General features: G+C 36.3%; 1 protein-coding gene across 5 annotated transcripts in view; it reads left to right on the plus strand.

Moving 5' to 3' along the window:
- LOC130446020 (uncharacterized) overlaps positions 1–13,571 on the plus strand; it is a 240,557-nt gene that overhangs the window by 212,728 nt on the left and 14,258 nt on the right. For 3 of the 5 annotated variants that reach the window (XM_056781993.1, XM_056781995.1, XM_056781997.1), the window contains 10 exons: positions 4,195–4,416; positions 4,531–4,906; positions 5,146–5,632; positions 5,689–5,903; positions 8,596–8,962; positions 9,021–9,278; positions 9,346–9,689; positions 9,758–10,206; positions 10,326–10,631; positions 13,210–13,366. In XM_056781993.1, the coding sequence (XP_056637971.1) occupies positions 4,195–4,416; positions 4,531–4,906; positions 5,146–5,632; positions 5,689–5,903; positions 8,596–8,962; positions 9,021–9,278; positions 9,346–9,689; positions 9,758–10,206; positions 10,326–10,631; positions 13,210–13,366 (3,181 nt within the window). Of the gene's footprint in view, positions 1–4,194; positions 4,417–4,530; positions 4,907–5,145; positions 5,633–5,688; positions 5,904–8,592; positions 8,963–9,020; positions 9,279–9,345; positions 9,690–9,757; positions 10,207–10,325; positions 10,632–13,209; positions 13,367–13,571 lie in introns of all 5 variants that reach the window. The other 2 variants (XM_056781994.1, XM_056781996.1) reach the window with 1 other exon arrangement.

A 13,571-nucleotide genomic window follows, 5' to 3' on the forward strand; every position in this document is an offset into this window, starting at 1 on the left:
GTATTAAAAATCCTTGTTAGTGGTTTCAATAAAAGGTCCCAGCTAATCCCAAATTATCCACGAGGGATTCACGTCGTAGAAATTTGTCGAAATTTGCTAAAATCCCTTTTTAACACTATATCCATCCGCCGTTAAATGAAAAAAGGAAGTTTTCGTACAAGGAGACTGTTGAAAACATTTTTAATATTAGTAGAAAGGAAAGAATTAAATTGTTGTTTCTCCATTTAAAAGTGATTATCTACAAAGAGCCATTTGAAGTATTAATTCGTTATTAGAAATAGCATTATAAGTACAACCCATTATAATATTATTGTATGTATGTGAAGCACCCCGTAGGAAAGCTTGTATATACCCCAAATTCTGATTGTCCCGCACCAGCGAAATACTGAATAATGCATGCATATCCACGCTTTCGCACTTTGGCATTATTATATGAAGTGACAGGTAAATAGATTGAGGTTATGTACACTGAAAGTTTGTGTATTTCTCGCCTAAGCAAGTTTATCAATTACCGGGAATATGACACCTGCCATCTGCTCTAGGCTGTTGTGCAAACTTAATAATTATTTGTTGGGGGGTGATTAAGCGTTGTCAGGTGCGTATCTGGGAAAATATAATTAGAGTTGTAGAAGGGAACTCAGTCTAGCGTTAATAATTGCTATAAAATGGTTAAAGACACATTAAGATCAACGTATATTGCTTATTACAATTTATATGTTCTAATTTCTCATTGTAAAAGTAAACTTTTTAATGGGGGGACACTCAAAATGTTACATAATGAAGAAGCTTCATCTAGAGTCAAAAAGCGGTCTATACTGTTTATCTATATGAATAAATTTTTTTAGAAAGTCTTTAGAACGATACATTTTATAATCTTCAACTAATTAAAATTAACCATTGATAACACATCGAAATGCTTATCAGGTATCTCCGTTTAGATCATGTTCTTTGACTACCGAATTTATAGAATATATGTTTATAATTACTGCGTGTCTACCCTTCGCCCTTATCGAGGGTTCCCTGTAATCAATTTTACAGCGTCTGTTGTAGCTGAAAAAGCGAGACCACTTTTTAGCAAGCATTTCGTAGCAAATTACTGGACACGTGGCTCTAATCCATTGCGGCATTTTATACAGATCGTTTTTATGTAGGAAATTGGTAGGAAAAAAAGTATTTGAATTAATAATTATATTAATTATAGAAACTCGCTGTGTCGGATTAAATATCGTACAGTTTGAATCGAAACATTAGTCGACTAAATCTATTTTTCTAAGTATGATATGGAAATCAATGACATATTTGTAACGATCTGTTTTTAATATTTTCACTTAGTAAATATACCTAGAATTATTTTCCTTTTAACAAAGAAATTAAATCTAAAAGTCGGAATAAAAAAAATTAATTATTAAATTAACGATATTTCCATCCGATGAATTTCTTTCAACACCAACAGACAATTATTCCGGGGAAATTAAAGTATTTTATAGAACCATCTGTTCCCCGATACAAAAATTAAATTGTCAAGATGTCAGTTAGTTCGCGAAAGGCCAGGTGGCGCTGTACAGAACGATTTTTTAAAACCGAGTGATGGATTATAGTGGGTCGATTCACCATTTTAATTAAATTTACAACGCTAGGGCGAGAAGTAACAACGTTTATTACTGAAGAGATTGAAATGTAGACAAATTACAAAATTATAATTATCGTCGCGGATGTTTTCCACTATTATCATCCAAGACACGTCAAAATTCCCTTTTAAAAATCCATATACAGGGTTGTTTGAACTGACTTTAATAGTGTTACATTCACAAAATGAATTCCATCGATAAGTCAACGACTATTGATATCGTAAGCCAATATGTATCTATGATATCATCTTCTAGATACCATACACATTAGGATTAGGAAATTAAAGCCAGTAAATACCCCCTCACTCTCACTCATAAAAACATCAAAAAGCTATCGTAGTAATCCATGAAGCCCGATTCCACTCTTATGTACCTACTCCCACAACCCTATACGCCGACAAAATGAATGACATCTTGACAAGGGCGGTAATTAACTGCCTCCAAATGGTACTGGGGGGTTGTAAAATAATTTCTGTGTATGAGGGTCTCTGTTTTCCTCATATCTATCAAGAGTTGATGCCACTGGGTGTTTCGTAATAGCTGGGTATTAAACTGCTATTGCGAAGTATTTAGGGCCGCAAAAGGGTCTGTAGAACTACGTTTTATATAGAGGGGACGAATATTCCGTATCCAGTGATACTTTGAATCAGGTGCAGGATTTGTTTTAATTATTAACGTTATCCTCGTTTCGTTATAGAATTAAAATATATTTTTTAGACAACGCCATCTGAAAGTTCTGTATTCATTTACACACCGAAAGTCGCGTGTTCCATACAGTGAAAGTGACAGTTCCGTACTGCAAACACTTTCGGGACGCTCTGGAGTAGACAACTTTAACTTCCTTAGATGTGACTCAAGCCACTTCAATGTTGACTGTTGACAGTTGACAGTTTCACTTCGATAGTTTTGCATAACCTTTTAATTTTCTGAAATTATTTGTTTTATCCTAAGTTTTGTCTAAATAAATGAATAACAATGAATGATGATGAAAAAGAAAACACCAGAAAAAGGCGAAAAAACCAACGGAAAACGTAATGCTCGATTATTTTTCAGAATAATCTAAAATCTGAAAAGTTCTACTTTATGGTCTACATTCTCGATGATTAAAAGTTCTCTTGCAATAAAACAAGATGTTCACATCAACAAATATCCAAAACTCATCAATTTCCTGAAGGAACAAAACCAAGGGTACACTGCAAAAAAATTAAAAACTTTAACCAGAGAAAATTTAATATAATTCTTGTTACATTCTTATAAGTAGTCTAAAAAATGTTGTGTACGCCGCGGCTGAAATACTACTTTGTTGGACTCATTTTTAGACTCGTCCAACAAAGTAGCACTCTCAGTCCTTTGCATACAAATAACTATTAATGATCCAGTTTGCAATAAAAAGTATGTTTCATTACTACCTGAACACCCTATACGAAGGATGCTACTTGAGGTTTGAGATTTGGCAATATTGATGTGAATATGTCAAATCTGACATCACCATCAAAAAGTATGACATTTTAATGGTGAGCGTACTATTCAAGTTAATTACAGTTACTCGAAACCTTCATCTTGGTCATTTTAGTGCGATGATTGTGTATGATTTTCAACGTGGATTAAACCAACAGCAATTTGACGAGCAACTCGTTTCGACTTGTCACTGTATTTCGCCGTTTTTCCGAATTCAATCATGGTCGCACTTCGCTATACGTAAACTGATATTGCCAGATCGCCATATGATATACCGTGAGATTGAGAAATACTTTGGCATTGATTCCACTCACATACACAAAATATTGCACGAACACATGGCTGTCAAAAAGATTTGTTCGCCTGGATACTGGATAATTTGACAATCGCTCAAAAAACAACCTCGTATCATTTGGTACTGAGTAATGCTGAAAACATTCAATCGCGGTGCTTTAAAAGATCGTCACAGGTGATGAATCATGAATCTATACATTTTACTATCTACTGTATTTGTCTCTCAAGACGAGCCAAATTCAACAATAGTTGTTCGTGCATGAAGCACTTCGCTTCTTTTCTCGGAATAACTGGACATGTTGCCATTGTTCTATTAGAGCAACGGAGATCTGTCAATTTTAACTAGCAAACCAGCATTTGTTTGTCCGAAGTGTTTTAAAAAAATCAAGGTAACCAATCGCAGAAGACGAATCATTCTCCACCACGACAATGCGAGCTCTCACACATCAGTTCAAACAACGTTTTTGAAAGGTCAAAACTTCGAATTGATGGGTCGTACAGTCCTTATTTGGTACCCAATGATTACTTATTAATCCCGCACATCAAAATAAGTTGTGAGTTCGACGTTTTTCTACACCTAAAGAAGCGGTCGTTGCGTTCAATTACATATTTTCGACAATTGGTTCAAACGCATGCAAAGGTGTATGGATCTCAATTTTGAAAAACAATAAATCCATATCCAATTAAGTATAAATTTTATTGTCCATCTCAAAACTTGAGTAGCAACCCTCGTACAAACGTCTACTATTAATAATACTGTTTGAAATGAAGGATCACTAAATATTTTTCAGAATATTTGATTTGTTTGTTTCAGAACCGTTGCCAACAATATCAAAGTACGATAAGCCGTTTGAATACGGAAATAGCCACGTTGCGACAACAACTTGAGCAAGCGGGCAGAGACAATAATCCCGAAGGAATTTTGCAAGCGCACGCTGCAGCTTTACATAGACAAGCAGAAGAATCCAGGAAACAATACGAAAGATGTTTGGACGATGTCGCCAACCAGGTGGTTAGGGCATTATTAACGCAAAAAGTAAATCAATTTTTCATTATTCACATATATAATAAACAAATTCGTTTAAATGTAAGCGTATTATGTTAGTATGTATGCGTCGTAAATTAAATTTCATAAAACCAATATTTATAGGGTTTAAGAGAAGAAGTTAATTGTTTAAATACAAAAATACACGATTTGGAAACACAAAATCAAGCGTTAGCCTCTATGTTAGTCCACCAACTACGTAGCGATAGTCCAGAAACCGCGGACTTGGAAGCTCTCTCCAAACAATGCTTCTTAGATCAATCAAGACAATGCTTCTTTGAAGACAGAAAACAAAGAATCAGTAGCGATAGCTCCGTTGAAGGTACTTCGCCGATGTCCCTTATGCCAAACAGCTTCAATGTCAAACATTGTAATTCTTTTAATTCAGAAGTTTTAGAAGAAAGTCCTACTGATAATTGTGATAAGGATTCAACGACTAATAACGATAAAAGGTTGTCTGCCGATACAGCTAATATTTTTGGTGAGTTTTATATTTTACACTTTGACTTCCCGTATTTCTTAACTTCGTGGATGTTTTTTTAGTTTCTTAAGAAAAAATCCTTTTTTTTATACGTTTGAATTCAATTTATTGTCGACGCTTAAGGCGTTTGAGTCATTATTTCATCATGTCCTATTGAGAAAAGTTTCCATAAAGCAATAACCTATCACCACATCAACAGATTTGTTCATTTTTGTTAGTAATGATAATGATCTTTTCAGATACTCGATTATCATTAGAAGATAAAAAACGTCATCAAATCCTCACTAAACTCTGGACCGAACTTAAAGGTACCGAAGTAACACCGAAACGACTTTTAGAAGCCCTAAGTGCAGTAGATTCAGCTTTGTGGGTACCGCCGAAACGACCCGTTTCCCTTAATCTACATCTTCCGATATTACAATCTACAAAATATCGAAGATCTAGACCCATCTTAGCCCAATCGACATCGAAAAGTGAAGAAGAAACAACAGGAAACGAATCGCCTGAGAGTGGAAATCGAGATGAGGGCTATTCTACTATGTCTTCTGATGTCCAAGCTGATGTGACAAGAGGTTCCGGAGACGCGACATTACCGAGAAGAGGATTAGAAGATTTGAAAGAAGCTAGTGACGAAACCGACGTATCCGATAACAGATTATTAGTTAGCGATAACAAAGATCCCGATATACTCTACATTCCGTTGAATTTGCTGAATCTCAATCAAAGGTGAATTATTGACGGTATTTTTGAAGTTTGAAAATTATTTATATTATTTTTTTCAGGAATAGTTACCCGCCTAGTAAAGACATGCTGCCATTTCAACATATAATGCGGAGTTTTTCAGATTCACACTTGTGTATTAAAATAACCACCGCACCAACTCCTTGTTATTCGTTCAGTTCGCCTATTTCTAGTAGTCCTTCTATTTTTTTAGTTGATATAACGGAAAAGTCGATGAATCCGTTGAGAAGGACTAGAGGAACCAGTACTTTATGGGGTGAGTTTGAAAAATTATCATTTTGTAGCTTATTGAACATAGTCTTAGATGATTTCGCCAATAAAATTGTTTATTTTTTATGTAAAAAGCAAGCACAAGAGAGTAAACCGTATAGAAATGCTTGTGGATATTGATCTTGAACTTCTGTAGGTTGTAGTGTTCGTAAAAGACGTGCCTTGCTAGCTTTCACTTCTTTAAAAAAAGGAATGATTCACGTCTGCCTGTCGAATAGGCCTTGCAGATAGATGGAATTATATTTGGCAGCTCGAGAGGGTATCTACCATGGTAGTATTGGTAAAACAGAGTCAGGTCAGCGACCTTTCTTCCTTGTTTTAAGCTGTTCAAGTTTCTGATCAATTCTGGATCGCCTTAAGTCGAATTGCTCTCTTCTGTATTGAGTCGAACATTCTCAGGATATGCCGAACTCCAAACTTGCGAGCAATACTCCAAAGTTTAACGAATCGGGGACTTGTAGAAGATTAGTTGCGGAGTGTACAGCTTTCTGGTCTTAAGTCTTAAAGAGGATTCCAAGTTTTTGTGAGGCTGCTTTAGCTTATTCGGCAACGTTACTATGCCAGGATAATTTGCTCTCAACAAGTGAATTTACAGTAATTAAAATAATTCATGTCCAGACAATCCTTAACCTTCTTTGAAAAAACAGCAGCCTGTATCTTTACTGTATTGAACTAAATCAAATTGCTTCCGCTTTATTTCGAAATGAGTTCAGAATCTATATTGATCATAGTGGATTATTGGGGCGGTTTTATAGGTAGTAGATGTACAGGATAAAAAGAGTCGATGATAAGATTCATCCTGGAGGATACCAGCTATGACTTCAAATCTCTTTAAGGTGAGTCTATCGATAGCGACCTGGACGGATCGGTCTTTGAGGAAGCTACTAAGACAGTCGATAAGTGATAATAACAAACCGTATGATTTTAATTTATTTAGAAGACTGGCATGCCAAAACCTGCTAAAAACCTTCGACATATCCCCATATTGATGGTCGTTGATGTTAGCAGACTCTAGATTTGATGCTCAAAGATTTTCTCCCTGGTCTTGGCAATGGATGGGATTAAGGCAATCGGACGATAGTTGTTAGGAACAGTCTTTTTTACTTTTTTTTGGTATGAACAAGTTAGCAATCTGCAGGGAAAAGAGGTTGCATAACGGACTATCATTAGTGATATTCCATTGTGGCCAGTGGCGTCATAGATGTCCAAGCCACATATCGGTGTCGAAACCAACTCTAGGTAGGCTGAGTTGTGGTTTTTCTCGCGAATTAAGAGTTCAATTTGAAGAAAACGTGCAACTAAACAAGTCTACTTTCTCTTTTGCGATTACTGCGATTGACTCATCTTCTTCTGTTAACGGTGGAATTTTTGACTTATATAAGCCTTGGTTGACCGTTTTTGTTACAGACCACAAGGACCTTGATCCATTTGTGCAAATGAAAAATATGTTTTCCATTTTTTCATTATATCATTCCTAGTAAACATCTTGCAGGTATTTCTCGAAACAACAAAGTTTGCTATCGAACCCTGGAATATTCTCTGCAAAGCCTTTGAGGAAGTAAGGCTGCAGGCTTTCATACCTGCCAAGATTACTTCCGAAATCTCGCTTGCACACACTGAGGGGCCATTGCAAACATCATTCCAAACAAACTCCACGTGCTCTGTAATTTGATGTTCCGAGTGATGCTTGTACATATTTTGTTAGAAACAGATCTAGGAGGCTAGTCACCATCTCGATCGAGAGCTCTGGTTGGGTCAGTCTGTTACTGTTGGCAAAATCTTCAGCTTTCCGCTCCTCATCGTCAGTTATGTTGGAAAAATCCAACCAGCCGACGTTATCAACATTAAAGTTACCAGCGATGATAACAATATCTGCGTTTTAATGGTTTGAATGTAGGTAATCGATTTTATCGGCAAGGTTTGAGAATAGAAAACAACAGAATTTATTAGTTCTTTGGGTCATTGTTTCAAACTACATAACATTGAATTCTGAAGACTCCAGATTCTCTTCCTACTCGAGATATCTCGATCTTAACAAAGACGGCGAATCGTGAAGCGGGCGTGTAAGTCCTATCCAGGATATACAAGATGAACCTTGGATGTTGTCGAGTTCACTTTAGTGCTTGTTAGAGCCAGAATATGAGATTTCTCCGACTGCAGATGTAAGTGTAGAGCGTCTATATTCGTATATTGCAAAAAGCTACTTTGAAGACATTTTTGCCTGATAGATCTCTACCCGGAGATCCAAACGGGAGGCTAATTTAATTCAGAAATATCAAATGTAACATATGGTCAGTTCTCTTATATTTAAAAGCTTATTTGGGACACATAATGCGTAGTAACCGGTTTAATATACCCCAGTTGATTATGATGGGTAAATTTGAAGGTCGTAGAGGAATTGGAAGGAAACAAGCCTCTTAGTTGAAGAATATTAGAGAATGGACTGGGATAAGAGAAGCAGGACAGTTATTTAGGCTAGCTCAAGGTAGAGAGAGTTTTGCCATGCTGATAGCCAACGTCAAGGGGACTTGATACGGCCCGCTAAGAAGAAGAAGCATTGGTATCCCACCGGGCGATGAGAATGGACTATATCTACCACATTTATTATTTTGTAGTTTTTGAACGCAACCTTAGATGATTCTACGATCAAAATCGTAATTAATTTTTGTTTTTAGCAGGCAATTCGAACAACTTGGAGATCTGTGCCGAAGAAAATAAATCACCGTTGTCTTGGTCAAGCGGAGCGGAGGATCGTTTGGAATGTACCGCTTGGGACGCGGAATACATTCAACATTGGTTAAAACTGGACGAAACTCGTTCTACATTACAACAACACCATCGAGATATGCTAGAACTAGAATACGATCGCGCAGAATTAGAAGATTGGAGTTTGAGTTTATCCAACGACGATTTAAGGGAACAATGGAAGAAGAGCGACGTAACTACTCCCGGACAGATTTCCGTATCAACTTTACCCAGTATACAAGAAAATAACGCTTTGGAATTGGAAGAAGATTCGAATGAATGTCTTTGGAACAATTCCAGGTAAAAACTTGCGTAGACTTTGACATTGTTTTTGTTACTCTATCTTTAACTATTTCAGTTACATGATGGATAAAGAAGGTAGGGAATTGATGACACTTCTAATGGATGGTCCTAACGGCGAGAAACATTGGCCTTACGCTATTTCTAACGGTATACCACAACAACAAATTTCCCCAGATAATAGTTGGTCTAGCGGAGCTTCCGATTGTTGTAATTCCCACGAACCTGAAACTTGTTCTAAAAGATCATCAGTAGCCAGCAGTGATACGGGGGAATTACCTAATATAGGAACTGATTTTACCAGGGATTTTTATAGGTGAAACAAACAAAATATATATTATAAAATCGATATATTAATATGATATCGATCGTAATTTTTGTAGATTGGTGAAATTCGAAAGTACTAAAAGCCTCGCATCGACGTCGTCAAGAAGCTTAGGAGGAGCTTTAAGTGAAAACGGGGATAATCGTGAAGCTACTTTACAAAACGTACTAACTTTCATAGCGGAACAACAAAAATACGTCCATTACAGAGAACCTACCACAAGACCTTGTTCTGTTAACGAAACGACGAAAGAGTTTAACGTCGAAGCCCCTCTACGACATGAAGATATTGATAACAGTGTGACTAAAAGCGAATCTAAATCTAGTGATAACGAGAATTACGTCACATTAAAACAACTATGCGAGGAATACTGTTTAAAGGAAAAGGAAAAAGAAGAAAATGGTAAGAACTTATTATAGAATTTTAAAGAATGATTATTATATATCACTATTTTTCAATTTTATTTTTAGTAAAAGATAATAAAAAAGTAATCGAAGAAAACTTGAAACACGCTAACGAAGTATGTCTAGTGACTCCCATAGATCAGGAAAGTGAAAACTGTTCCAATATAAGCGTACACCCTGTAGACATTTGCACTAGTGAAATAACCACCGCCACAGATTACCAAAGTAGCGTATTAAAAGACAAAGAAAAAAGTGATAGTTTGATTAGTGATTTAACGAAATCTAGTGATACGACTTTTAGTGATATTTCTACAAACAATTGTGAATCTTTGACTTCCAGTGTTAGTACTCCGGATACGATCGTTTCGAAAATACCGAGAAGAAGAAGAACTGTTTCTAAAATACCAGTTAGTCCTGCGAAAGTGATAACTGTGAATAATAATAAAAATAAAGAAAAGGATACGAAAATACCAAAGAGTAAAATACCACATAAGAGCAATAAACCAAAACAAAAGGTAATGTAACGTTCTAATTGATCATTTGTCTACAAAACTTTCCTTTAATCCAAATACCATAATGATTGCGTCATTGTGGTCATTTGGACGTTTACATATAAGTGAAAATAATGTTTTAGAAACCGATTCACGTCCAACAACAAAACAATTCACCTCAACACATCGTCACATCGGAAAAACTACCTCAAAGCGCATCCGGTGTATTAAGTCACATAATCGAAGGTCCTCCTCATCGAGCGGTAAGTTTTCACGAAAGAGCCACTTCGAAAGACGTCATCGACGAATTGAACAGGATGATCAAGAGCGGTGATGAGACGGTGGCTAATCAAGTTGGGAGCGAAGGAACTAATAGCAAATTGGATCAAGCTTGCCGACCGACTGGTTGGATTCATGTTGAAAAGGATATCGACTTGGCCGATCCTAAGGTAATTGTGGGGGAGGGCACGCATTATTTTGAAATATCCATTGTCAATTCTATGAGCAATCATAGAAATACCTTATTATGTCACTTTAGTATATTTCCGTTTCAATTAGAAACCTCTAGTAATAATGTAAGACTCTTATATTAATTGATTTTAAACTGGAATAGGAATATACGGGCCCAAAACCAAACACTCTAAAAGCTCAACAACACATAACAACTATTTTTTAAGCAAAAATATTTGCTATTGGTCAATCTGGTCAATCTGGTCAATCCGGTTCAATCTAGAAAGGAATTATCGCAAACAGGAGGTCGAATATCATAAAATCCAAACCGATTTAGAAATGTTTGAACAAGTTAAATGAGCTAAGCAAGAAAAATAAAATTATCCCGTAATGGATTCCGTGACGCATGGGTGTGAATTGAAACAGACTCGTTAAAGCGGTAGCAGACTAACCCTTCATGAGATCCGAATCCTTCTGTGGTATCAGCTACAGAACAATAGAAGAAGCCCCAGAAAATAAGGCAGCTAGGAGTAAAACCAATTATTGGGACAATCTACAGAGGTTTAGACAGTCAAATACTCTACTACCAAAGAATAGTAAGAACAATCTACTAATACAGACAGAAATTCTATCGGGGCCCTTGTGCCTCAATAGACACCTGAAGATGTTAGACTTAGCAGATAATGCGACGTACAGATTCTGTTGCGCAAAAGAAGAAACCTCCACATTCCCTCGAAGTATGAGACACTATGGTAATCCCAAATACTACAACTAGTAGCGTATGGAATGAAAGACGAAGGTATCTGGCAGCTACAGCCATTACACTTTCTGAACTAAAAAGAGTTGGATTGATAGATCTACTGTAAACACTGAGGATCACCAGTGCCACGACAAGATTCTTTGGGTTACAGTGTATATGACATCCCAATATCTATATACGTACTTACGAATTTATCAGTCAAAGATATGGGGAATGATGCAGCTACAGCTGGGGTTCTATGTGATCTAATTGTTTCAACGATGTATACTAGATTCGTAGGACCTCACGCATGTAACGTAACTCCGTTTAATAACATCCCAACCCGAGCTTCGCATAATAAAATTCCTATTTTGAGGTTCACTCTTCTTCATCTTCATTACTTTGAATTTTTGCAATCTAAAACTTTATACTGAACACACTACCACTATAGCAAAACTCACAATTACACTGTATGACGCGTGTTTCGTTAACTAAGTTGTCGATATCGGAGACTGAAGGTTCTTGGGTTAAATTAAAATTAAAAAAGTAATTAAAGTATAATTAAAAATTACTACACATACAATTGAACGTCAATGTCAAAATAAAGTTTCAGAAACGTTTCCTTGAAATCAATATTCAAACGATAAGTCCATTGTCTTGTGTTTGACCAAGTACGAGGTGGGTAGCTCCAACAAAGGTAAACTGTTCTGTCTCTTAAGACGATAATTTGGTTATCGAAATGAAAATCAAACAGTGTTGTTGCAGAGGTAGTGTAAACAGTGTTTCTCATTGTGATTACCAATGGCTCCAAAAATTCCAACTTATTTACGACTAAAACTTTGATTGAAATTGGCATTGTTGTTCTTTATTCAATTTCAAACCTTATCTCACTAATACTATTTTGAAATGAACGCGCGATAAATTTAGTATCGTCAAAATGACTGCACTGGATGTTAGACTGGTCCATTACAAAGCGTAGATAACAACCGGGACCGCTTAGGTTAGGTTAGGTTAACCTCGCTTTTAGAGTACTTATAACCATAAGAATATAATGTAAAATTCGCAAAAATTTATCGAAAATTCCAAGACTTAAGTATATGAAAAGCCGAAAAATGGTGGCAAACCTTCGCCCAGAACAAGTTTTATCAATGAGAACGTCAGTGCGGTAAAGAAAGATCGACGCAGTACTATAAGCGATATGACTACTTACAGCATAGGTAGTATCGATCAAAAAATTTATGAAAGGCTCAGTTACGACAAAATTTCAGCCAGATGGTACTAAGACTTCTGATTTCTGAGCAGGGAAGTTTCCACGCGTCTTCCGTAAAGAAAGAAAGACGAAGATGCGTCACTTACTTAGTTTTTGGACATAAAAGAAGTAATTGCTGTTAATTTTCTCAGTCAACAACGAACGGTGAACGCACTGTACCGTAGTAATCTCTTAAAAAACATGGTGAATCCTGTTTACAGAACAAAACAATGAACGAATTGGATTGGAAAACACCGAAACGCCTTCCTTATAGTCCGGATTTGTCGCCATGCGACTATTATTTATTTAATTCATCGAAAGAGGCACTTGGTGAACTGCTATTCGAAAACAATGTGGAAGTAAAATCCTTCGTCGAGTGGTTACGTAACAAGTCGACAGATTTTTACGACAAGGGCATCCGAAAGCTTTGGGATAGATGGCAAAAGTGTATAGAGTGCGACAGATACTATCTACAAAAAAATATTTTAGTGGTTGTAACAATGGATGAAATTTTGACAAGTTTTTAGCATTGTTTCGACTTTTTTAAATCACTCTACACATAGAAAATTGAAATTATGTGCGTTTTTAGGCTAGAGCTAATTTACTAGACGTAATGATGGCTTCAGTTTCGAGCGATTCTTCTCCGACGTCTTCGTGCGGAGGTAGCGTAGCTAGTGATTCGACGGAAGATCCTCCGGATTACGGACATTTACATAAAATTCATAAATATCATCGACAAAAAAAAGGTATTGCATCTAGGTGTTTATTTTTTACTGCTATTTAATATAAGCTGTTTCAAGTTACCTCTTTATCACATTTAAATACGTAAAACATCACTCAATACGTCGTGTGACTAACTGAGAAAAACACATTTTTTGCAAAAATCATTTCAATGCTTCTCTAACTTCTCGATGCCGTGCTTGTAGAAGGATTTGCCTTTTGCTTCAAAAC

Source organism: Diorhabda sublineata, chromosome 6 (genome assembly GCF_026230105.1).
Source record: "Diorhabda sublineata isolate icDioSubl1.1 chromosome 6, icDioSubl1.1, whole genome shotgun sequence".
Classification (NCBI taxonomy): domain Eukaryota; kingdom Metazoa; phylum Arthropoda; class Insecta; order Coleoptera; family Chrysomelidae; genus Diorhabda; species Diorhabda sublineata.